The sequence below is a fragment of the Lemur catta genome, chromosome 3 (genome assembly GCF_020740605.2).
Source record: "Lemur catta isolate mLemCat1 chromosome 3, mLemCat1.pri, whole genome shotgun sequence".
Taxonomy (NCBI): domain Eukaryota; kingdom Metazoa; phylum Chordata; class Mammalia; order Primates; family Lemuridae; genus Lemur; species Lemur catta.
The window spans coordinates 46,215,885-46,240,413 of NC_059130.1; the positions used below are offsets into that span (position 1 = coordinate 46,215,885).

At 34.7% G+C, this 24,529-nt stretch overlaps 1 protein-coding gene across 1 annotated transcript in view; it reads right to left on the minus strand.

Moving 5' to 3' along the window:
- Window positions 1–347: 347 nt before the first annotated feature.
- Window positions 348–24,529, minus strand: part of SLC30A7 (solute carrier family 30 member 7) — a 72,426-nt gene continuing 48,244 nt past the window's right edge. The window contains exons 9-11 of the mRNA XM_045547431.1: window positions 15,336–15,426; window positions 9,469–9,618; window positions 348–1,699 (exon numbers count right to left, since the gene is read on the minus strand). Of these exons, the coding sequence (XP_045403387.1) occupies window positions 1,652–1,699; window positions 9,469–9,618; window positions 15,336–15,426 (289 nt within the window). The 3' untranslated portion in view covers window positions 348–1,651. The remainder of the gene's footprint in view (window positions 1,700–9,468; window positions 9,619–15,335; window positions 15,427–24,529) is intronic.

Here is a 24,529-nt window from a genome sequence, read left to right on the forward strand (position 1 = left end):
TTACTGATAGTTCATGGCAATCTAAAGCAGTTTATGAAAGAATGAAGAAAGTGGTCTACTTTTCCTAATACAGAATAATTCATAAATTGTAGGGGAAAAATACTTCAAAACTTGGACAAAATCAACAATGATTTCTGCCACCTCACTGAAAAAGTGCTTATTACTAATCTATATTCGTAACAGTCATTACCACCCTTCAGTGTTTTCCCCCCAATAATTTCAGTTTTTTAAAGTGAAAGGGAAATACATGTTGTTATAAAATGAAATAAAATGGGAAAATGTTTATACAGATCATTATCTCTTTATAAAACAGAGTGTACTTAAGTAGAGTGTTCAAGCACTTGTCATCTCAAATGGCAATTTTATTTTTCAAATACACAAGGACCTAGAAAATCCTTGTCCTAGAAAAGGATTTTCAAATACACAAGGGCCTAGAAAATCCAAATACCTGTGTTAGGAACCAGGTTTGCTCTGTATGCTTTAATAGTTCAAACTCAGTAAAATGCTGCTTTAGGATTCCTGAAAGCAACTGTATGTGTGTAAAGCTTAAAAAGGAAAACAAACTGTCTGACTTGGCATTTGAAGAATGAAAAAGCAAAATAACACTGTCACAATCATTTCTGCTTCCAGTCTACCATTGCCTTTTCCTTTCATTATAAAATCCATAAAAATGGTAAGGAAAGATACAGGAAAGCTTATCATAGACACAGTAGCTTTTATAGAAATTTGGAATTTAGCAGATGTTTTAAGTTAAAACAGTTTTCTGTATAACAGATGCATATGCAAAGTTCTGAAAACACAGTCCACAAAGTAATTTAATGTGGTAATTGAATTTGTTTTAAAAAGCAAATTAACACCTTTTATTTTTTGATGAGATAAAAAATAAAAGGAAAATTTTCATATATCTAAACCTATGCTGGAAGTACATAAAAAGACAATATACATTACTAGCAAAAGTCTTATTTTGTATAGATTACAGACTATCCATTTAAAAACTAATATACATGAGCTTTGATGGTACATTTCTATGCTGGCAAATACATTTTCTGATACAAAGGCACTTTGAAAACCCAATATGGTTTGGTTCTTAAGTTTGCAAGGTACAAACAATTTTACAAACATATGATTATACTGAAGAACATCAACAACTGTGACATTACATATAAAACAGATTTCCATTTCTTTCTTTTTTCTTTTTTTAAATAACACTGGTTTCATGGGAATGAAAGCATTGGTTTCCAGAAGCTTCAGTGAAGACATTCCAGATGATTGGAGGCCCACAATATGAATTTCTTACTGGCTGGGATGAGGGGGTGGGAGTGAGGAAATTCAGCATGAAAACAAACAAAAAACACAAAACAAAAAGGACAAACCAACACCCTGGAACAAAACCAGAAACCTCCGTAATCGTTTGGAGGGAAGAGCACAAAAGAAAAGATCAAAAGTCCAGGAGATGATATCCTCTTAATTCTGATCCCTTAGCTGTGAACTCCCCACAGAGCACAAACGTTTGGCTGACTCTACCTGGTCTACTTGGTGCTGGGGAGTTGTAGTGATAATTTCTCTATTTTAAAAAGCTGGGTACAATGTTTTGGATTGTACAGTACCAGAAAAATTTGGTCCAAAAGAAAGCATAATTTCTTTTCCTTCATTACATGGCTGCAAAGTCAATCTGTACATAAAGCTGTCTTACTCCGGCCTGAAAAGTGAAAAAAAAAAAAAAAAATTAGAAAATCAAACACGCCAATAACAGACTACACATTTCAGAAAAGTAGAAAAAAAAAAATCTCAGCTTTGAAAAAGGAAAGAATTATTTTTCTCTTCTGCCTTTGGGAAATAATTCTTCATTTTTTAGCATAAAGCACCAGAAAATTGTTTCAGAAACAAATATACTCATAAGTTATGAAAAAGAGTCATCATTTACCACTCCAAGAAAAAAAAAAAAGTCATGCTACTAGTCACATGCCCTGTCCAAGTGATATTTAGAAAAATGGGGTTACGCACCTGCCATCGGTGCTTGACTGATTGGGTACTAATTAAAATCAATAAATCAACCCAGTCTAAATCCTCCCATGACAAATGATTAGGAAACACTTTATTAAGTATAGCCATCTATTGGTTATTTAATTATGTTGTACTCCAACTCCTCTCTTTAATTTTGGATATGAACTTGCTACTCAAGGATACTGCTGTCTAAATTGTCCCTAACCTCTTCCATATTATCAATTTTCCCCCTCAACTGGATCACTTCTATTAGCATGCAAACACATTGTAATTTCTTCCATTTAAAAAAATCCTTTACTTAACCCTGCATCTACTTCTGGGCTACAGTCCAAATCTCTGGTCTTTACAGCAAAAAGCCTCAAAAGGATTGTCCATATTTGTTGTCTACAATTCCTTTTCTCTCTTTTCCCTCAAACTCATTTGAACCAAACCTGTGCCTCCCACCACTTCCCCAAAAGTGTTTGTTAAGGTAACCTCCAAGTTGCTCCCACCAGTGCTCAATTCTCAGGCCTCAGCTTACCACTTAACCTATCAGCAATAGCACAGATGATCACTCTCTCCTACTAAACACCTTTTCTCCTTTTGGCTTCCAGAGAGTATTCACTGGTTGACCTTTTACCTCACTGGTCAATCTTTCTCAGTTTCCTTCGCTGGTTCTTCCTCCTATCTTTGAATACTAAACACTGAAATAGCCAAAGTCTAAAGAGAAAAAAAATGAAGCTTGGTACAAGAGCTGGTAAATGCCTCCCAATCTCCCTACCCATAATATTCATCACCTTGTGATATATTATAAAACTTATGTATTCACTGTGCTTATTGTTTATTGTTGATCTCCCACTATATTATAATCTCTCCAAGGTGAAGGATGTGTCTTCCGTTTTTCATTGCTTAATCCCACAACCTCAAGTAGTACCTAGCACATAGTAACTGATAAATAAATATTAGTTGAATGAACTGAAATTCTAATTTCTTTCAACCCACAATGATTTATTTTACTAAAGCAAACCATCAGTCACAATAAGCCCTTTCTTATCAGCACCATAGAATGAACAGTGGATTGGAATATTTAATAGAAAGGAAAAAACCAGAGCGAGGGATAAAAATCCATTAACAGAACCTTCTTACATCAATTTTGGGCTCCTCAAAACACTGCTTTCTAGCACGGCTTTTTTCTAGCATTCAGATAGGAAGGCTCTGCACAACACTAATGAATATTTGAAAGGAGTCAGGAACAACTCTAATGGCTAAAAAGCTGGACAGATGCTCGAAGCTTGTCAGCACAGAAAATATACTTTAATTTTGCCTCATTAAAAAAAAAAAAGCAGCTGGGTGCAGTGGCTTGCACCTGTAATCCCAGTTACTGGGGGAGGAGGGAGGTGGGGGGGGACTGCTTGAGGCTGGAGGTTCCCGACCAGCCAGGGGCTTTATAGGGAGACCTTGTCTTCTTAAAAAAAAAAAAAAAAAGGCCTTCCCATGGTAAGTTAAAGCTCTCTGTTACTCATATTTACAGAAAATACATTTAATAGCGTCCTCTCCTTAGTTAAGAGGCTTGTGGCAGAAAAGAGACAGAACTTAGTATCTGTATGTTCTTGAGCTACAAATTAAAACCAAATCTGTTTTTCTCATTTTAAAAATGTTGATAAATACCAGCTCTACTAATCCTCACAGAATTGTTACATATTCATCCAATATTTGACAAATATTTAATAAATCCTTGCTACATACCAGGCACTGTTATAGAATGCTGCTGTAAACAAATTATAATTGATTAGTTATATGATTCTATATACTCAATCTAGATAACCTTGAAATAACTAAGGAACTCTTTTGCAAAATTATTGTATAACTAACCTTACAAGAAAACAACTATTGCCCAAATAAATTGTCTTAATTTCTTTTCTCTTTCAATAAAATTGTTAATGAAAGTAAAATGGGCCAAATGAGTTGGGCTCCTTTTGTCTTTGCCATTTTCCTCACCCCAGCCCTAACACAGTGAGGATGATAATAAAAAATGAAGTAGCCCAAGGCAATAAAAAAAGGGGAAAAACAAAGAGGCTAGGTAAATTATCTTTGCATAATCACGAGTTAATTACTCAAGCTGATATTCTTCCCCTGAGGGGCTACAGCTTGCCACAAAAACTCAGTCTAACAGCAAAAAAACATCATTTTGCTTCATCCATCTGTCCCAATAGGCACAGCTTCAAGTTTTCCAGCTTCCCATTTTCCTCTTTCAATTTTCTTCAGAGTGGACAGAAAGCAGTATTTCCAAAGAATCCCACAGTGAGTCATCAACTCCCTAAATGCAAACTAGGTTTTCTATAGTTTATTCACATTACGAAGACATGACAGATACTCCAGCAGATAAAAACAGTGCTCAGGTTCATCAAATATTCTACCACTGGAATGATACCAGGAGGCTGAGGCTGACTGAGAGGTCCTTAAAATGTGAAAACCATATAATACTAATTGTGTATGCTGAGAATAATGTACAAACTATACTTCAGTCGATACTTCTTAAAATGGGAAAGATAGCTAGTTATTTTAAATACTTATATGCTCCTAAGAAAATAAATGTTAACCTGGTGCCACAGGCTTAGAATATCTTCAACAAATATTCATTGTTGTGGAAAGAAGAACAAATCAGAAGTAAAAATTTAGAAAAATAAACGTGAATATGACTATAGAAAATTATTGGTTTGCTTGTATTCTCTACCAATCAAAAACTACAGAAATTTTCTACTCTAGTTTTTGACTGAACATATACTAATCTTTATCCTTTTAAAATGAAGTCTTGAAAAACTGTCTTCCATGTCTTCCATGTGAAACCTAAATCACTTCAGAGTTAGCGAAATAGTGAGTAAATGTGACTAAATTACAAGTGAAGAACAATAAATTCGGTCTGGGTTTCCTTCTCTGTAAATAGTCTTATGAAGATTGGGTAACATGTTAGGTACCTATCACAGCGCCTGGTACATGGTGGGCTTAATAAACACCAGCCGCCACTGCTGCTATTATTTCCACCACTATCAACCACCCAGTGAACACTTAAATCATGTGGATCAATTAAAAACAACAAACCTAGGGATTTGCTGGCCTCACATCTAGTGGCTGTTCATGTCAGTCTCCTAAGAAAGTTGGATTCTGGTGGACTTCAAGTACATATAATGAAGAAAGATAATGGAAAGATGGATAAGGAAAGAGCAGAGTGAGCAAGTAGAATAAAGATTAAAGCTCTCTACAAAAAGGGAAAATAAATAAAAATGGTAGAAAACATAGCAACCCATCTGGAAAAGGGTAGATACCTTCCCTCTCTCCTACCCTCACCCTTAAGCAGACACAACAAGGTTGGATGAGAGACAGGAAAGGATTATGACAGAGAGTCAGGAGAGTGACAGAGGTGGAGGGTTTCTGAAACTTGGGGCGCTCTCATTTGGGCTTGTGAGGAGGCTTTTTGGTTCCTTCCTGGGTATCAGTGTTAACTTCTATTGAGGCCAGAGAACAGAGCACAAAACCTGAAGCAGGAAGCTGGGGGCTTAGGATTTAATAGGCATAAGGGAGAAAGGCAGAAGAATAGAAAAGATGGAAAAGATAAAGGTAGAAATTCTATTGGGGAGTAAATATGTATTAGGCTTAACTGTCTTTTGTGCTTTGTGGAACTAAGGAGGGGAATGAACTCCAAGCATATTCTAGATTTTTCTTTAATGTGTTTTCTTCAGACAATGTTATTTCTAACAAAAGTATGTTAAAATTTTTAGGATTATAGTTATAATTATGAAGTGTTATTAAAAATAATTAACATGATATTGGCCAGTCTAAAACAAAAAACATACATAAAATGTTAAACTGCATTCCTAATCCAGCATCCCACTTTCTCTTCCTGTTCACATATGAAACACAAAAGATAAATTTTCCATTTTATCAATTTGAAAACACTAACTCCTTTTTTAAAAAATTAGTGTAAGGGGAAAAGGGGAGATAGAACTTGTTCTATACCAATAGAAAACTTTGTAGTTTAAAAAGTGGATTATCACTTCATCCCAGAAGAATCTAAATACTAAAGTGACTTGCAGCAATTCACTTATGTTACTCTATATTTATGCATAACAAGGCACTTTCTTTAGCAGTTAAAAATTAATTGGTAACTCTGGAAAATGAGATTAAAAAGGATAATGCCTAATATACAGGTCTACAATAGTCACAAAGCTATAGTTTTATAAACACAACAGAAAGTTATAATTCTCAAACTTTTGAAGTTGGTCTTTTCAGTTTAAAGTTATCCTCATATAAGCTTTCACAAGAACAATTTTAACCAAAAATTATTATGTAAATTCTAATTTAAGATCAGCTATATGAAAGATAGCTAAAAATGTAATAAACCAAAAGGTATGACTTATTATTGAAAAAAATCCTTCTTTTGGTCTTTTGGAACTAAGGCCACCAGTATTTTAAATCTTTCTGCAAGAAATATACCTAAAGCATTAGTGTGATTTTTTTTTTCTCAAAAACGGAGCAATTTAAGTTTTTTTATTTGTGGTAAGTAGAAATTATAAATAAGATGTAATTTAAAATTAAAAAATTAATTAAATTTTAAATTTCATTTCATTTCATGAAAATGCTCCTGCAAGGCCTGGCATATACTCATAGCATAAAGACATGGGTATAAGCAGAAAAGGAAATAAATTAATAAAAAATTTCAATTTTGAATATGTCAGAATGATCATAATACAGTAGTTATAAAAGAACTTTAAATCATTAAACGTAGGAATGAAAGTCATTAGTAGGGTGATTCCCCCCACCCTGGGAAAAATGAGTTGAAATGTGTTGAACCATCTTCACCGCAGCCTCAAAAAATCTCTAGTCTCTGCAACAAATAAAATAAAGTTGACTTGACCTTTGCTTGACAAAAAGGCTTAAAATATTTTTCAGGGTTTAAAATATTCAAAGCTCAAATGCAGTTTCCAAAACCAAAGAAGCGGCTGAATAAACTTTCAGCTTCAGCCATTTAAAAGCCAACATTTCTGTTACCAGAAGAACCTCCCTCCACCTACTTGAATGACAGCTTCAGCAGTTCCTAAGCACAGACACAGCTGCGTGCACACTTCCAAACCTAGAAACTGCACTCCTTTTCAGAGGGAAAACTGTGACTAGGTGCCAAAGTCTTAGGACAGTATGGAGTGTCCTAGAGGCCAACAGAAGCTTACAATACGAGTGTGGCAGGACATGGCATAACTAAGAGAAAATTCAGAGTAAAAGAGAGAAAAAAGAACTAGAAATAGCAGTGAAAAGAAGGTTACCGCGCTAGCCTCCTCTTTTTGTCCCTGAAGTATGTAGGAGGTATGAGAAAGATTCAGACATGCTATGAAGGTCTTGCATGCTTCATTAGGAAAGTCATAATGATACTGACTTAGAGTGTCTGTTAAGAAAGAGACCTAGTTGTTAAAATTCTGGAATAAATAAGTGGTACCAGTTTATTGTTTTGTGGTAAAGTCTTGAATACACATAAGTTTAGAATTAGAGTAAATCCTAATTACACATAAGATTATTTCATTAATTTATTCCCAAAGAGACTAACCACATATTTCTCTTTATTAGAGAAAAGAGATTCTGTATCTCATTAAGATCTTTTTATGTTTTTGGTTAAAAAGATCAGTGGGAACCCAACAATTTTTTTCCACACTCAGCATATGTAAAGTTGGTTTTGGTCAAATACAGTTTGAAGAATTGTTTATCCAACAAATTCATTATACACATATACTCTTCTAAGCATTGGGAATGCAAAATCATGACATCTGGTAGGAACTTGCAAACAAATACAGTGTGTACAAGGTGAAATGCATATCACAGGATAAAGTAATTCTGCTTTAAGGGACCTTTAAAGCTTTAGAGAGAAAGTAACAATTGAATTGAACATTTAAATTAGAGTAGGGTTTTTGTCCTACACAGAAAAGTAAACAGTCCGGTAGATTTGGTACACAAAAGTACATGAGAGACTTGAAAAATCAATTGGATCATGCTAGAAAGTTTGGGCTTTACCCTGGTAGCAATGCAGAGCTACTAAAGTTTTTATTTTTCAACTTCTCTTTTTGAAAAATTTTAAAGTCAAAAGAATAGTATTAAAAAATACCCGTATATCCATCACATATATCCACCAGTTGTTAACATTTTGCCATCTTTGCTGTAATCTCTCTACATATATTAATATATTTATCTGTAATCTTTTTATTTTTGCCAAAACTTTTGAAAATTAGATACCTCAATACTTTACCATTATTAAATCCTTCAGCGTGTATCTCCTACGAATAAGAACATTCTTCTATAACCACAATGCCATTATCACACCCAAGAAATATAACACCTATACAATTATATGAATAATTATTATATAGTCTATATTCAAATTTCCTTGATTACCCAATACTTTCCTTTGCGGCTGTTTTTTCCCCTAGGCCAAGATCCAATCAAGGATCACACATTGCATTTAATTGTGAAGTATCCTCTAATCTAGAATTATTCCCCACCTTTTTTTCCTTTCCTTTTTAAGAATCCAGGCTAACAGTTTTGCAGAAGTTCCCACCGCTGGATTTGTCTGGCTGCTTATAATTAGAGTCAAGCTAAACCTTCCTGGCGGGAGCATCACACAGGTCGTGTCGCATCACCTGTGCCATCACACCAGGAGGCACAGAATCTCAGTTTTCGGCCAGAGATTTTTTTAAGGCATGGAACCAGTTTCTTCGTTAGATTTATGCATTAGATAACTTTGGCAGCAGTGTGGATGCCTAGGTTTTTGAACCAAATGTTTCCAGCACACTAGACTCAAAAAAGAATTTGTGTTCTCTCTCTTCTTAGATGTTATTGGCATGATCTTTTTACTCTCCCAACATATACACAATACATCCCATAGTAATCACTCTTACTCTGATTGTCAGTCACACGACTATGTTAACTCATGATGGCACAAACATCAACTGAAAGAATTTGGTTGCACACCATGCACTAATTCATGATTCCAAATACACTATTAAGAAAAAATCAACAGCGTATTAAACTATTAAATCAGACAGAAGGTAACCATGGTTTTGTTACCACACAAAAAAGTTAACAGTCTGCTTTTAGCTAAAACCAGTATATAAGATAGTATTCTTATTCCAAATGCCATTTTGGAATTCTGGGCTTCAAACAGCACCTAACATGTCTGATAAGGAGTGTGTAATAAAGGAAAATCTACTTTTTTTTGAAAAAACTCAAATCACTACAATAATATGTCAGTAGGAACTATCTTCCTTAAGAGTATTAACTACAATAAGGATCTCCCAAATTTGACTCTGACTGAAAAAAAAAAAAAAGTACTTTTATTATTACCTCATATTTTAGTACCATATATTTAATATGTTAGGTAGTATTTTTAAAACTAGTAGATATAATAAATTGTAAGACCCTTAAAAGAAGTTAGTGAAAAGGTCATACCTGAGTAAAAATATTATGTGTTTGGCTTAAAATCCACCTGGCATCAGCGTCAGGTGCTACTACTAATTTCAAGGTCCCAACATAAACGTCAGAACACAAAGTCCAAAAGTGCTGTTCTTGTAAATTGTAAACTCCTTGTAACTGCTGCACCTGAAATACAAAGGGCAGATATGAACATCATAATCAGGTTAAGTGCCCCCTCCCACTTAAATTATTAGGCAATATATTAATAACAGTAAACACGGGTTCTATCCACTAGTTTAAAAAAGGGGAGGAGGATGTTTGAATTAAATGATAGAATATACAATATCAAAAAACCAGTTCTTTGAAAAGATTAATAAGCTAGAGGAATAATTCTTAATGGGGTGTACTTTAGATAGGACAATTCTTTACTGTGTATAACTATCCAAGAAACTACAGGACCTTTGCATGCCAGGGCCCCAGGGAACTAAATGACAACGTATACCCTTCCCCAAATCATATGGCAACCAAAAGAGAGGGATCTCAGTTTTTCCAATGGCTCCCTAGGTTTCCACAGCGTTAGGCTGAGAACCACTGGTCATTAAGATGAGAACCAGTGGTCATACAAACTTCTGATCAAAGTGAGAAAGATAAAATAAAAGAAACTGCAATTAAACGAAATACAAAACAAAAAATAGGAATAATTGCGAACACAAAAGTTTTAAAAAACTGTAAAAGGGAATACAACTATTACAGGAATGTATCAATATAGGAATATATAAAACATTTTGATCAAGTAGAATCCAAATAATTCTCACTACCTATACTGCTATCAGCCTAGTTCAAACCAACACTATCTCTAGTCTGGATTATTAGATTGCTTCTTAACTGTTTTAATTCTAGCCTTGCACCTCTCCCATCTATTATCAAAATAGTAGCCCAAGTGAGATCTTGTTATTTTAGGTTAGACACTGCCACTCCTTCATTCAAAATCTTCCAATGGTTTCCCATCTCACTCAGAGTTCAACCAATGTGTTTACAATGATTTACGTGGACCCATGTCTTGTGGCACCCTTGTTACTTTATTTACCTCATCTCCTCCTCCTCCTCTTCCTCCCTCTTCATCAGAACCCCAGACTCCTCGCCATTCTTTCAAAAGCCAGACAAACTCCTATCTCAGGGTACTTGCTACTCCCTATGCCTGGAGTGTTTTTCCTCCTAGATTTCTGCATGTCCACTTCGGGTCTTTACGCAAATGTCCTTTTTTCAGTAAGCACTGTCTAAAATTACAATGTTTTGATTTCTACATTTCCCTGCTTGGTTTTACTTTTTAGCATAATAGTACTTTCTCTATCGTCTGCTTTTTATGTTGTTTATTGCCTGTCTCCTCCAGCAGAACTTCAGCTCAATAAGGTTAGGGATTTATTTTTGTTTTGTTTTTCACATTTTGTATCTTCAGCACCTAAAACACAGCCTGGTCCAAGTAAGTGTTCAGTAAGTATATATATTAAATGAATAACACAATTTTGAAAACCTAGACAAAATGGATAAATTTCTGGAAATACAGAAAATGCCGTATAAAACAAGAGAATAAGAAAGTGGAAGGACCATTAAAAACTGAAATGGTGGCTGGATGCAATGGCTCATGCCTGTAATCGTAGCACTCTGGGAGGCTGAGGCAGGAGGATCGTTGAGGTCAGGAGTTCGAGACCAGCCTGAGCAAGAGCAAGCCCCCCTTCTCTCAAAAAAAAGAGAAAAAACTGAAATGGTAACAAAGCTTCCTTTTAAAAAAGCCCCAGACAGCAAACTTTCAAGGAATAGATAACCTCTTAGCTTTTCCTGAGAAGGGGAAAACGTTGCTAGCTTATAATAAAGATAGTAAATCATAAGCTAATTCCTTTTATGAATTAAAAAAGCTAAATTCAACAATGTATTAAAAAAATAACATATCATGACTAAGTTGGGTTTACCCCAAGAGGGAGAGAATGGTTTCGTATCAGAAACTCTATTGTTATTCCTCAACTAATGAAGTAAAAGAGAAAAATCACTTAGTCATTTCAGTAAAGGCATTAGAATTCCTTAATAAAGTTCAACATTTATAATTCAAAAAAATTATTCAAAGGACATATCCTTAACTTCATAAAGTCTATATACAAAAAATGTACAGAAAATAAGAATGAAACCCTCTATGTATTCTTTCAGGATCAGGAAAAAGACAAAGATGCCCAAATCACTGCTTATTGTTCAGCATCTTTATATAGATCTGGAGTAGTTGAACAAAGATCGATATCCAAGTTGAAAGAAAGGCTCAATGTGAAAAGATCTTTAAAACAATTACAGCAGTTTAAAAAGAAAGGGGCTACTCTGGGGATGTGTTAACCGTCTATCCCTGGAAATGGTCAAGAAGCACATGACCAATTGGAAGTCACAGAGCGAATTCTTGCAACAGAAGTCTGGGCCAAATGAAAAATAAGATCATTTTCAATTCTGAGATTCGGATTTTTATGTAATCTACTTGGGAAGTCAATTAAGAAAATATTGATCTTATATCTATCAAAATATTTATAAGAATCTGATGAATATAGGCATTATTTCCTATTAATATAAACTTCAAGACAGTTGGTGAGAAATTTTAGACAATACCCACTGTGCCTTCTTTAAAGACTGCTTTTACTGGGGAAAGAAATCAAAATGTACTTTTTCTTCCTCTTTTTGAACTCTGATGACGTTTTGGTTTTAACCTGATATCCCTCTGCATTTTTCTAAATGGCATCCTCATGGAGTGGTCTACTGTTAATAAAACAACTTGACTGAAAAGATTTCCTCTACCTCCATTGAAGTAGCAGTACAAGTACATTCTTGCAGTTATCCTAAAACATAGATTAAGGATTAACTCCTGTGGAAACTAGCTTTATGACTCTCCAAATTAAAAAATTTGAGGAAAGTGTAGTTACAGATGAAAATCTGTATTACTATTCCTACTCTGGCAATGTGGTATAGTGGAAAGACCATGATGATGACCTTTATAGTCAGAGTGACATGGATTAGAATCCTGAATCAGCCACTAGCATTTGTGATTTAGGATGAACCTCCATTTACCTAGAGAAAGGAAGATGATACTTACCCTGTAGTTTATGGTGAAAACGAGAAACTGAACACAGACCCCACCCCCCACCCCCCGCCACAGGACACTTAGTATATAGGGCTAACTTATCCTAGGCATTCAAAAATTGTCCAACTTCCACAATTATGCTGACTGGCCTTACCTTAAAATCATAATCACATATCTTAAATGGGCAGCACTTCACTTTCCCTTTCTCAAAAGCCTAGTTTATACCTTTCCCTTTTTCTTCTAGCCTTCTAATCTCTCTGCATAATTATACTGCCTTATAAATTATAGAGAAAATAGAAGCACACAGGAAAATCCCTCAACCTATACCATTAAATCTACCAGATGACCCTCCTCTATGTCAGTCCTTTCTGCCTTCCCTCTGGGGAAGCTGTATCCCTGCTCCTGTCTACAATTAATCCCTCCATTGTGCTTTGGGTTCTATCCATTCTCACCTTCTCAAGAACTTCATTCCTTTAATAATCTCCTTCACTATACCGTATCATCCATTCCTTCCTCTCAGTTGGACTGTTCCTATGAATAACACATATGTTCTAGAAATATGATGTGCAAAACAAAAATCACTAGACACATGTGGCTATTTAAAAAAATAAAAATTAAATTAAAAAAATCAGTTACACTAGCCACATGTGGCTTGCGGCTTTAATATTGGATAGTGCAAAAGCTGGGCATGGTGGCTCATGCCTATAATTCCAGCACTTTGGGAGGCCAAGGCAGGAGGATCTCTTGAGGCCAGAAGTTTAAGACCAGCTTGGGCAACAAAGCAAGACCCATCTCTACAAGAAAATTAAAAAATTAGCCAGCATGCACCTGTAGTTCTAACTACTCAGGAGGCTGAGGTGAGAGGATTGCCTGAGCCCAGGAGTTCAAGATTTCAGTGAGCTATGATCATGCCACTGTACTCTAGCTAAAAGTACACTGTCCACAAAAAAAAAAAAAAAAAAAAAAAAAAGGACAGTGTAGATTATAGAACATTCCTATGTCGGGAAAGTTCTATGCAATTATACTGTTTTAAAATATCTTATTTTAAAGTAAATACCTTCTCTCCTGATACTATAGCCATAAAATATATTCTCTCCTGATACAACATCCATATCCAGGCTATCAACTCATTTCTCTGCTCCCTTTAACAACACTTCTTAAAAGAGTTGTCTGTAGCCACTGTCTCTACTTCCCCTATTCATTTTCTCCTTAATCCACTGAAATCATGCTCTCATTTCCAACATGCCAATGAAACTGCTCTTATCAAGGTAATTAATGATGTTCATGATGCCAATCAATGATCACTTCTCTATTCCTACCTTGCTTGACACCACAGAAAAGTTTGGCAGGCATAGTTGATTACTTCTTCCTTCCTCAACTCTGTGATCCTATACTCTTTTGGTTTTCCAGCTCTCTTACTAACCATTCGCTTTCCCACCTGTGCTCTAAATCTTGAGCTGAAATTAGAGCTAATAGAACTACAACCTCTCCCAAGGTAATCTCATACAATGTTTTAGATGCTATTCATATATTGATTACTCAAAACTCTTTCTAGTCCTATTCTGTCCCCAAAACTCCAGATCTGCATATCCAACTACTTAATTAACATTTCCCCTAGAAATATAATAGGGATTTCAATTTTTACATATCCAGAATAGAACTCTTCATTTGGGGAGATTTTCTGTCTTCAAATGTATACCAACTCAGCCTCAATCTTAACAAGTGGCATTACCATCTATCAAATTGTGAACCAACACTTTTTCTCTCCTCTGCTAATATAATACACCTCCAAAAACATTTCCCAAATATATATTTGTCTCCATCTTCACTGCTACAACTTTAGTCTAAGCCACTATTTTTTTTTCACTTAAGTAACAATAGCCTCATAACCGATTTTCTTTCCTTTCATTCTCCATAGAATTTGTGCTCTACACAGCAAACAGAATAATCTTTTAAAAATATAAGATTTATGACACTTCCGTTGCCTAAAAGGTTTCCAATGCTTCCCACTGAAGTAGAATTAAATCTAAGCCTCTTAGTATGATCAAAATTCCTAGATGATCTGGCTCCTTCCATTCTCTCCAGCCTTTCAAGCCACTCTTCTCTTTATTTATTATGCTTCAGCTACAATGGCCTTTTTTTCTGTTCTTCAAAAACACTAAATTACTTCCAGACACTGCACTTTTGCATTAGCATTTTTCTTTGCCTGGAACATTCTTCTCCAGGATTTTCATATGGTTAGCTTCTTCTTGTCATCAAGGTTTCAATGTCCTTGAATATAACTTTCTCAGTGAATCTCTTGTAGCCATCCATGCCTATCACATCACCTTATTTTAATTCTGTTATAGTAAATATCACCGACATTTTCTTATTTAACCATTTATTGTTTACTGCCTGTGTTTCCCCGCTAGACTGTAAGCCCCATGAAAACAGAGACACTCTGTCTTGTTGACCATTACATCCCCAGTACCTTAGAAGAGTATCTGGCACAGAGTGGGAGCTAAAAAATGTATGTTGCATAAATGCTTATAACATCTGCTATCCATATTCTATATTTTAAAAGAACTGCTCAATTTCTAGACGAGGACAATTTCTACCACATTTTCTTTCATAAAGTATACAATGTTTTCCAATGATTTTATTCTGGTTTGTATAAATTGCATTCATGGTTAGCATTCAATCTTAGAAGAAATATTCAATTATACACACATGCTACCCATATTTGTGAAAGTTGAAAACCCTAACAGTTTGGAAACAATATAAAATCCAATGGTTTGGAAGCTTTGAAACTTACCCTCTGATAGCACTGAGGCAGAGTATTTTCCAACAGGGGAGGAGTTCTCTGCATTAATATTCCAACAGACTCTCTTAAAAGGGGAATAACACTAAGGAAAAGGAAGACAACAAGTTTATTAAACCTACATTCTGACAATCCCATCCTGTTAGAAAGTAATAATATGCCTCTCTATAGTAGGATATAATAAGATTTATCAGAATAATACGAGAAAAAAAGGATGGTTGTTTCAAATTTTCCATGTGATCAGTAAGTTATCTAATGTAAAACCTAAAAAATCTAGAGAAAATGTACCAGTGTATGAAAGACTAAAGTTATAAAACTGAATGATATTGGATCACCTAAAAATCTAAACACAGCACATGTTCAACTATTATTTAAAATATGATTCCATATGGTCAAAACCTTCCAAGTAATCATAGACTATCATGCTGACTGGCCTTTAATATTTATCAAATATTTGCATGCATTTATCTGAATTGTACTGATAAGCAAAACACAAAAAAATTAATGTATCAGTCCATTCATCTAGCATTTCTGAAACCCGGTTATCAGTCATATTTCCTTATTTAAAAATTATAGAAGCCTGGCTACAACCACAGATGTAGTCAACTCAACACCTCTAAAAGTCTGTAGGTGTTGATGTAGCTAGTCCTCAACCAGTATTTGAAAGTACTGCTTTAGGCTATTTGGATGATTAAATGTACACAAAATAATTAATTGTATAATGGCAAGGGTGATTCCAATGCAATGGCTTTCTAACCTAGCTACACATCAGATTCACCTTAGTGTCTTATTTTGCTTTCATTTCTGACATAATGAAGCAGAATCTTTTAGGAAATGTCCAGGCATCTATGTTTTTAAAAAGCTCTCCCGGTGATTCCAATGAGTCAGGGTGGTAATGCATTGTTCTACTGCTTCAAGTAGATTAAGAGGGGAGGTCAGAAATAGCTTCATTACACTTAATAGCTGTTTACAAGGCTCACTTTAAAACTTGTAGAATCTCATAATTTTCAAAGTAAAACTTCTCCTGATAATAACTGTAGACGCAGATAAGAGGAACATACACCTTTCAAGGAAGGTCTCACAGGAAGAGTAGAAGTGGAAGTTACCTTAAGGACTAGTGGTATTTCTAACATATGAGAGGGAAAGAGAAGATACTAATAAAGACCCAAGAGAACAGAGACAATGCTTGTCTTGCTCACTATCATATTCCCAAGGAGGTCTAATAAAGTGCTGCTCATAAAGTGGGCCCATGATAATTGCTGGTTGAATAAATGATAGATATACAGATATCAGGTATTTTAGAATATGGATTAAAGATAGGAAAAGGGCTCAGGAAAGAGATCAGGAGACTTTTTCCATACATTAAGTAAGAAATACTTGGATAAGAATAAAAATAGAAACAGAGACAAATAAAGTTCGACAGGCAGAAAGAAATAACTGGTGTCTAACTGGATACAGTGAAAGACATGATAAGAGCAATGTCAAGGACAAACCTAGACTACTAAAAGTATGGAGGCGATGACTTTGGCTCTGGTCTCAGGCAGCTGCAATGATGGCTTCCAATGACTCCTGTTTACCTAATATTCATGACCTTGTGTAATGCCCTCCCTTCAGTGTGGGTGGGTAGGGGGAAGCTAGTGGCTTGCTGCTAATGAATAGTGTATGGCAAAAGTGACAAGATGTCACTGACACGATTAGGTGAAAAGACTTCTGTCTTGTATATCTTCTTCTTTTGCCCTCACTTGCTTTCTCATAGCTGCTGTGTTATGAGCTGTACTATAGAGAGGCACAGGTGGCAAGAAACTGAGAGATACCTCTAGAGAGAAACCAGACCCTCAGTCTAGCCCAAAAGGAACAGAATACTGTCAGCAACCACTTGAGTGAGCTTAGAAGCAGATTCTCCCCAAAACGAGCCTTGGAACGACTGCAGCCCTGCCTGACACCTTGATTGTTGCCTTGTGAGAAACCCTGAGCCAGAGAGCCCAGTTAGGCCTCTCCCAGGTTCCTGACCACAGAAAGTATTAGATAATAATGCATGCTATTTTAGTTACTAGGATTTTGTGTAATTTATTATGTATTCATAGATAATTAATACACCACTTTTATAGAACCATTAGACTAATCTATATAAAGTAAGTATGTGATTCTATCTCCTTCCACACTAAAAAATGTGCCAAAAGTTCCCCACTGCCTAGGGGAGAAAGTGTAAGCTCTTTAACATGGTATATCTTTGTATCTGGCCCCTTCTAGCTTCACCTCCTATCAATCCTTCCTTCACATTTTAAGCTCTCCAAACGTAAACATACTTGTATTTTACTGTATGTTATTTCTTACTTTCATGCTTTGGCTCATGCTATAACTTCTGCCTAGAATGTCCCTAGACTGACCTTTAGTCTGGCTTATATTACTTCTTTAAAATCTAAAGTGTTACCCATGTAGGGTATATTTCCTGACCCCAACCTGTCCTCCATACTGTATGAACTGCCCTTTCTGAGCTCCTATAAAAAGCTGTGGTATCTATGGTATTATTACATTACATGACAATTGGCACCTTGTGTTTCCCTCTCACTCTAAATTGAAAGTTGCTTTAAGGTAGGGGTTGAGTCTTATTTGTGTTTGTGTCCCTAGCATCTCAGTGTTTGGCAAATAAATATTTATGGAACAGAATTTATAGCTGAATCCATTAAACATAATTAATTCATTCATTTAAAAAGTATATTTAAGGCCAGGGATCAATACTAAATCTTGCAGAATCTACGAGGTTATTAACAGTTAGGAAAAAGCATTACTAAAGACAATAAAGGCATAGTAACTAAACCGTCAGGGAAAAAGGGAAACCTATTTCCAGCAGCAGTAAATGCCTAAATGAAGGAAGAAAAATATAAACAGAAAAAGGCCATTAGATTAAACAATAAAAATAATGTTTGAGGCCTCCCACTGTACAATTTCAGGAGGACTAAAAGCCAGTTTGGAGAAGGTTGAAAGAAAAAAAAAATGGATGGAAAACAACTGGAAGTAAAGCTAAGGATTCTGAATAGTGAAAAATATTGGTTATTCATTCATCTAAACTGAATCGAGGTATCTGGTTCTACCTACTGTGCTGTTATTAAATAGGTAAAGACTCCTTGCTTTACAAAAAAAGAAAAGGAAAAACATGATGGTAGAGTAAAAAGGTACAATTCAGTCACTATGACATTTTTCTTTACTCTCTCCATCCCTATTTCTCAGGAAAAAGAAAGGATCTGTTGCAGATTTTTTTAATATATGGAGCTTAAAATTTTTATGCTTTCCTACTTTTCTTACTATATTTCCCAGAAAATAAAACATAAAAATGATTCTCTTGAATTATTTGTTTGAGAATAAGAGAAACGGTCTTTTTCCTAACTATATCCCTCCTAAATTTAGGTATTTTGCTAATTTCTTCTTCAATCTTATCCTAAGGAACTGCTAATTATGTCTAGATATGTGAGGTGGAAATCACACTCAAATAAAAATCATGACACCTAGGTTCTAATTCTGCCATTAAGTAGCTTTGGGAAAATCATATAACCTTCCAGAGCATCAGATTTCTCATCTACAAAATAAACCTAGGCAATTTCTTCTATCTTTAATATATTTTTCATTCAATAATAATACATAGTTAAACTATAAGGAATACTAGAGGGAGAATATATCTGGAAATGAAAGAAAATATAATTGTTTTTATATACTAAAGAAAAAAAGGCTATGTAACCAAATGACACATAAGATATATCTGGCAAACTGATTTATTCCATCACTAATTAGGTAATCCTGAAAATTAATTTTATTAAGCAATTGATACAAAGGAAGAAATTATTAAGCACCTACTACTATATGCTTGACATTAGATTTTCAAGAACCAGATGGGACTTTACTCTGGACTTGTGGAAACAGAAGCCTAGAGCACCAAAGTAACTTGCCTAAGGACACACACATGAGCAGGAGAACTGGAGTAACAGATCAGGCCTTTTGACTACAAGTTCAGTTTTGAAAAGTTCAAGTCAATAAACATTTATTATATGCCTACCATGTGCCAAGCATGTGCCAGACACCAGAAATAAAAAGATAAATAATACATAATACCTTACTTCAAAGAAATTTATAAGTTTGATTTTAAAAGCCTAATAGAGAAGGCAATGGAAATCAGGTAACAAATGTATTTAGGACCCACCATTTAGAAGAAGGCATATATGGATTTAAAACAACTATAGATTTTGCCTATATCCATTTTCATTTTCCATTAACTTTTGGTGAATGGTTTTTTTTATTGGTATGCTAATAATTTACTTTTAAATATATCTTTAAAAATGAAGGGGAGGGGAAAAAAAGGAATAGAAGAGGCATGCACAGTATGGGCAAAGAAATTACTTAAGCAATAGGTATGAAATATCTTTTCCAAATCACTTTTAAAATATTTGTCATTTTAGAATGCTTAGGCTTAGTCTAATTTTTCCTTGCAAAGAGCTAAAACACAGTAAGTAAGAGATGGCGAGCTCCATCATTCTTGAGATCAGCCTTAAAACATTAAGGACATTCCCTTAGGCAGTCCTATAGTTTCTCAATAAGTCACCCAGAAGAATCATCTACAGATTTATCCAAATCTTTGTTCCAATTTATATGTGTATATTCCATGTGTATAGCCTCCCAAAGTCTGCTATTCTCTGCCATCAACTTTTGTAAAAAAGAATCCAATACTTCCCCTTTTCTCCTAAAATTCACTTTAACATGAGGCCCTTACTTTGAGGATTCTAGAATTGGTAAAGAAGTTCCATGATCACAGATAATACCTTATTAGAATTAAAAAAGGATTTAGAGATCACAAATTTTAATACTCAATTTAAGAACCATATGCAGATAAATATTTTAATAAAATTAATGTTAGAAGCAAATATGTATTTTAAAATAACTAAATATAAGATATCATAACTGATATAAAGAAATAAAATAGTGCATTTCTTTTTTTAAGTAAGGGTCAATTGTGGTTTTTACTGATTTAGCTATACTATGAAATTTGGAATGGTTGCTTTCTTAGGTAGAATTTTAATAAAATGTTTGCATTCAACAGCAGCAAGCATTTCAACAAAGCAAATGGGAATGTCACACTAATTTTCTACAATAGCAATTTTAAAATAATGTAAGAATTTCAATTGTAGAAGCCATTACTAGGTAATAAAACTGTGATGAGGAAAAAAGTACCTGCTAAATCACATGGTCAGATGCAATTTAGAACCAAGGTCAACTTCTATAATAATTTTGAGGGTAATAAAAATGTAAAAGAAACCTGGAGAAACTCTAGTTTTTGACTTTTAAAATTGTGTTTAGCGCAGGAGTTTGTGTCCATATTTTTCTGATTATCGTAATGGGGAATTATAAAACAGATTTTAGCATGGATCTATCTAGCCATAATGAAAGGATATGTAGAAAAAGACAAGCTTAGCAAATTCCTCACTAAGCTAAGACTTAGAGCTGCATCCAAACCCAAAAAGTAAGCATTTGGAAACAATTAGACGTTCACTTCTGGTTGACTAACCCAATTCTAGCTTTCACAATGAAACACCATTTTCCTATCATATATAAAAAGAGATGAGTCATTAGTTACGAGTTTACCAGTAAAATAGCGTAATGATTTTATTCTTTAAAAGGTGAATGTAAATCAAATTTATAATCATACAATTATAAACATAAAACTGATTTGAAAGCTTTAACCTTAAATGTTAACAGATTAAATAAGAGACAGTTATTATTCTTTACTGCCAGTAACTCTGCAAATGAAAGTATATTCAAATCTTACTTCAGAAGCAGCTTTTAGTCAAAGAGCCTCACCATTTCAACAGAAATAAAATTATCTAGCAGTAATTATAAACAAACCAAAGAAAAAGGCATACATTATAAAAATTTTTGAAGAACAGACTAGTGGCAATCATGTTTAACAATAAAAAATTTCAGAGAGTTAAAACTATTAGATTTGAGAATACACATCAAGTAGTAATAATTAAAATGTGATTACTGATTCATCTTTATGAATTGGCTTATGGGCTAAATCCTCTTGCATATTATCAGTAGTACTGACAATCTACAAACACAGAGAAAGAAAACTATATTTTTAAAAATAAATTTGAAGGTCTGGTATATGTCATGTACTCAAAAATTTTTAGTGGACAAAAAAGCCAAAGAAAATTAACCCATAATTATAATGCAATCAACATTTAAATCAAATATTTAGTCACACTTGGATAAATATAATTAATCCATAGTGATAGATAATGACCTATTAATCTAGAATTTTATAAGCCTAGTATAGAACAGATAACCCAAAATCATACCACCTGAGATTGTGGCTTACTCTGAAATCATACTAAATCTCCAAAACTTACAGTTCAAATCAATGAACGTTTACAGAGTTCCTACTTTACTCCATAATAGGGATAATAAGAAACCTAAGGTACCTCAGCAGAATCATGAAAAGGTCACTCTTTTTCTTAAACTTCTGGAACTTAGTTATAACACCTAATGTGTCCGGTCTTTGGAACAAAAACACCAGTGTATGTCAAGTTATTAAATAATTAGTAATGTCTTTGTTTAGATAGCACTTAAAAGTTTTAAAAGTGCTTTCACAACATTTTCTAATTTGATCCTCACAACAACCTTAAGTAACCTTAAGAAAAAGCTGGAATCACAGAATATCAGATGGAGGCAGGATTGGTAAGAGATCATTTAGGCCAACTCCCTCATTTTACAGATGAGAAAACCAACTCAGAGAGGTTCCCTGTCATACACTGTTAAGAGGCAGACTTGGGTGTGACATTGCCAAGCCCCCTGCACACACTGCAGTATCTCATCATGGTTAAGTCCTCCACAGTCAAGGTCACACCACATTCGTTTTACTCCCAGTGCCCAGTACAGAGGTTGGAACATAATAAATGCTTAACATATGCCTGCTGAAAGTATTATTTATTTGAAAATTTCAAATGCTAGTAGATTACTGGAATATAGAATAGCCTTCCTTTGACATGACCTGCAACACTTCACAGTAATAGCTAAATAGCAAAATAGTAAAGAGCTTTCCAATTCAGTCACATACAAAAAAGAACCTCTACTATTTATTAGAAAGCAAAGTATCTTATCCTCATTCAAACATAGATGAGAAGGAATTATATTTAGGCAGAACAATCAGCATTCTCAATTTTCAATGTGCAATTTATTACCTTAATGAACACTCTTATCTTCATTTTCATGAATAAGAAACTAAAATCACACCAGCAATATAAGTAAAAAATAAATCTTAAAATGAGAAGAGACAATGAAATCAATGAAGTAAGAGGGCAAAAAGCTGCACAAAATACACACAGGCTTGACAGAAGATTAGGCAAGAAATAATTCATATGATTTGTATTAAATATGGTTAACATTTGTATTAAAAAGTTAAGGAGACTTGGAGGACCTTCCCCACTCCCTCTGTAACAGACTGAAAGCAGTGGCTAGGCCCGGGTGGACACAGGCAGGAGATGAAGCTCTGTGGGGAAATCTGCATTTTAAAAAGCATAGAAGTAAGGAAACAGGACCCTGTTTAGAAAAATCAGATGGGACAATGAGAGATTTATTAAGACTATCAAAATCAAATTAATTACCATTTAGGTAACTTTGGAGATCACAAGTGTTAGCTCAGAACAGAAAGGCCTTATAGTCAGCAAGAAAAAATCCAAGAGGATTGGGAACAAAGTGCTAATTAATCTCTAGGTTCAACTGGCTATTAGGAATCTGACATAAACTGTATCTACTAGTTTAAGATCAAAAACGGTTTACGTATAACTGATACAATCTAAATGGTGTTCAAACATCATCATTTCCTCACAATATAGTCACAGAGCTTTGCCTCTTCATGGCTGAGTGTTGCTCTGAAGAAATCCAGCATCCAGGAAGGATACCGGAGAAAAGTAGAAAGAGGCATCATCAAAAGTGTGACTCCTTTGCCCTCTTAAATGACGGAGGTAGAACCTATCTAGGGTTTGGTCTGTGGCCTGGCCCATCCTAATCAGTGGCAGTGGTAAGATGCACCTTTCCAAGTAGCCAGGAGTTAGTTGTTCCAAAGTTCCAGGGCAGATACCAGTGAACTATATTTCTTTTATTCTTTTTTTTTCTTTCTCTCTCTCTTTCTCCTCATTTGATGATGAATGAATAGGAGTCAGTTAACATGAAACAAGGACATTTTACAGTATAAGAGAAGACTACATTTAAGTGAATGGTGTGCAGTTAACACACTTCCAATGTGGCAGGTGCTGTTCAAGACTTTATACAAATTAATTCACACACAACAAACTATAAGATAGGTATTATTTTCACCCCACTTAAAAAATGAAACATTGAAGCATGGAGAGGCTAAGTGACTTGTGCAAGGTCACTCACACAGCTACAAGTAAAAGCAGGAAGTTCAGCTGCATGGTGAATGCTCTTAACCAATCTGACACTGCCTCTAATGAAGTCATGAAAGTGGCTTGCTGGCTCTTCCAAAGCACTTGCTTACAGTAAAGTCCTGACTATAGGAGAAGCCGATCTTCAAAGTATATAGGGAGGCCTGGACCACAGAAAGAAACGAAAAAGCTTAGGAAAATATGAACAATAAAAATGACCCGAGAGGACCTTGGCAAGAGACAGAGAGCTAACAACGTGAAAGTTTTCCACCATCTAAGAGCTGACTGGTATGGTCAAATGACACACCAGAAACAAATCCCTGACACCTAATTTCCATTCTGGGGCCACACTCAGTGCTGACTTCCAAAGCCACATGTCTGCTAGCAGCAAACCTAATGTATGAAATAAAAAACAAAGAAAATCCTTATTTGTTTCTCCAAGATAAATTTTTAAAAGTATCACTGCAAGAATATATATATGTATATATTTGCTTATTGAATATCTCAAAGGTTTCTAATTGCTACATTACACTGGATGCTGACATTAAAATATTTAGGTGCTGAGGTACAAGCAGAAATCATGTTTTCAAGATATTAATTAAGCAAAAGAACAGAGTGATTTAAAGTGCAGCCTGTAGCTAGTGGTGGAGAGTTTGAAATTAACTACACACAAATTAAGAGTGAACATTAAAACTGAAGAACCAAAAGAGGCTGAATTTTTTTCTTTTTGCAGCAAATAAAGAATTAAAAAATCTTAAT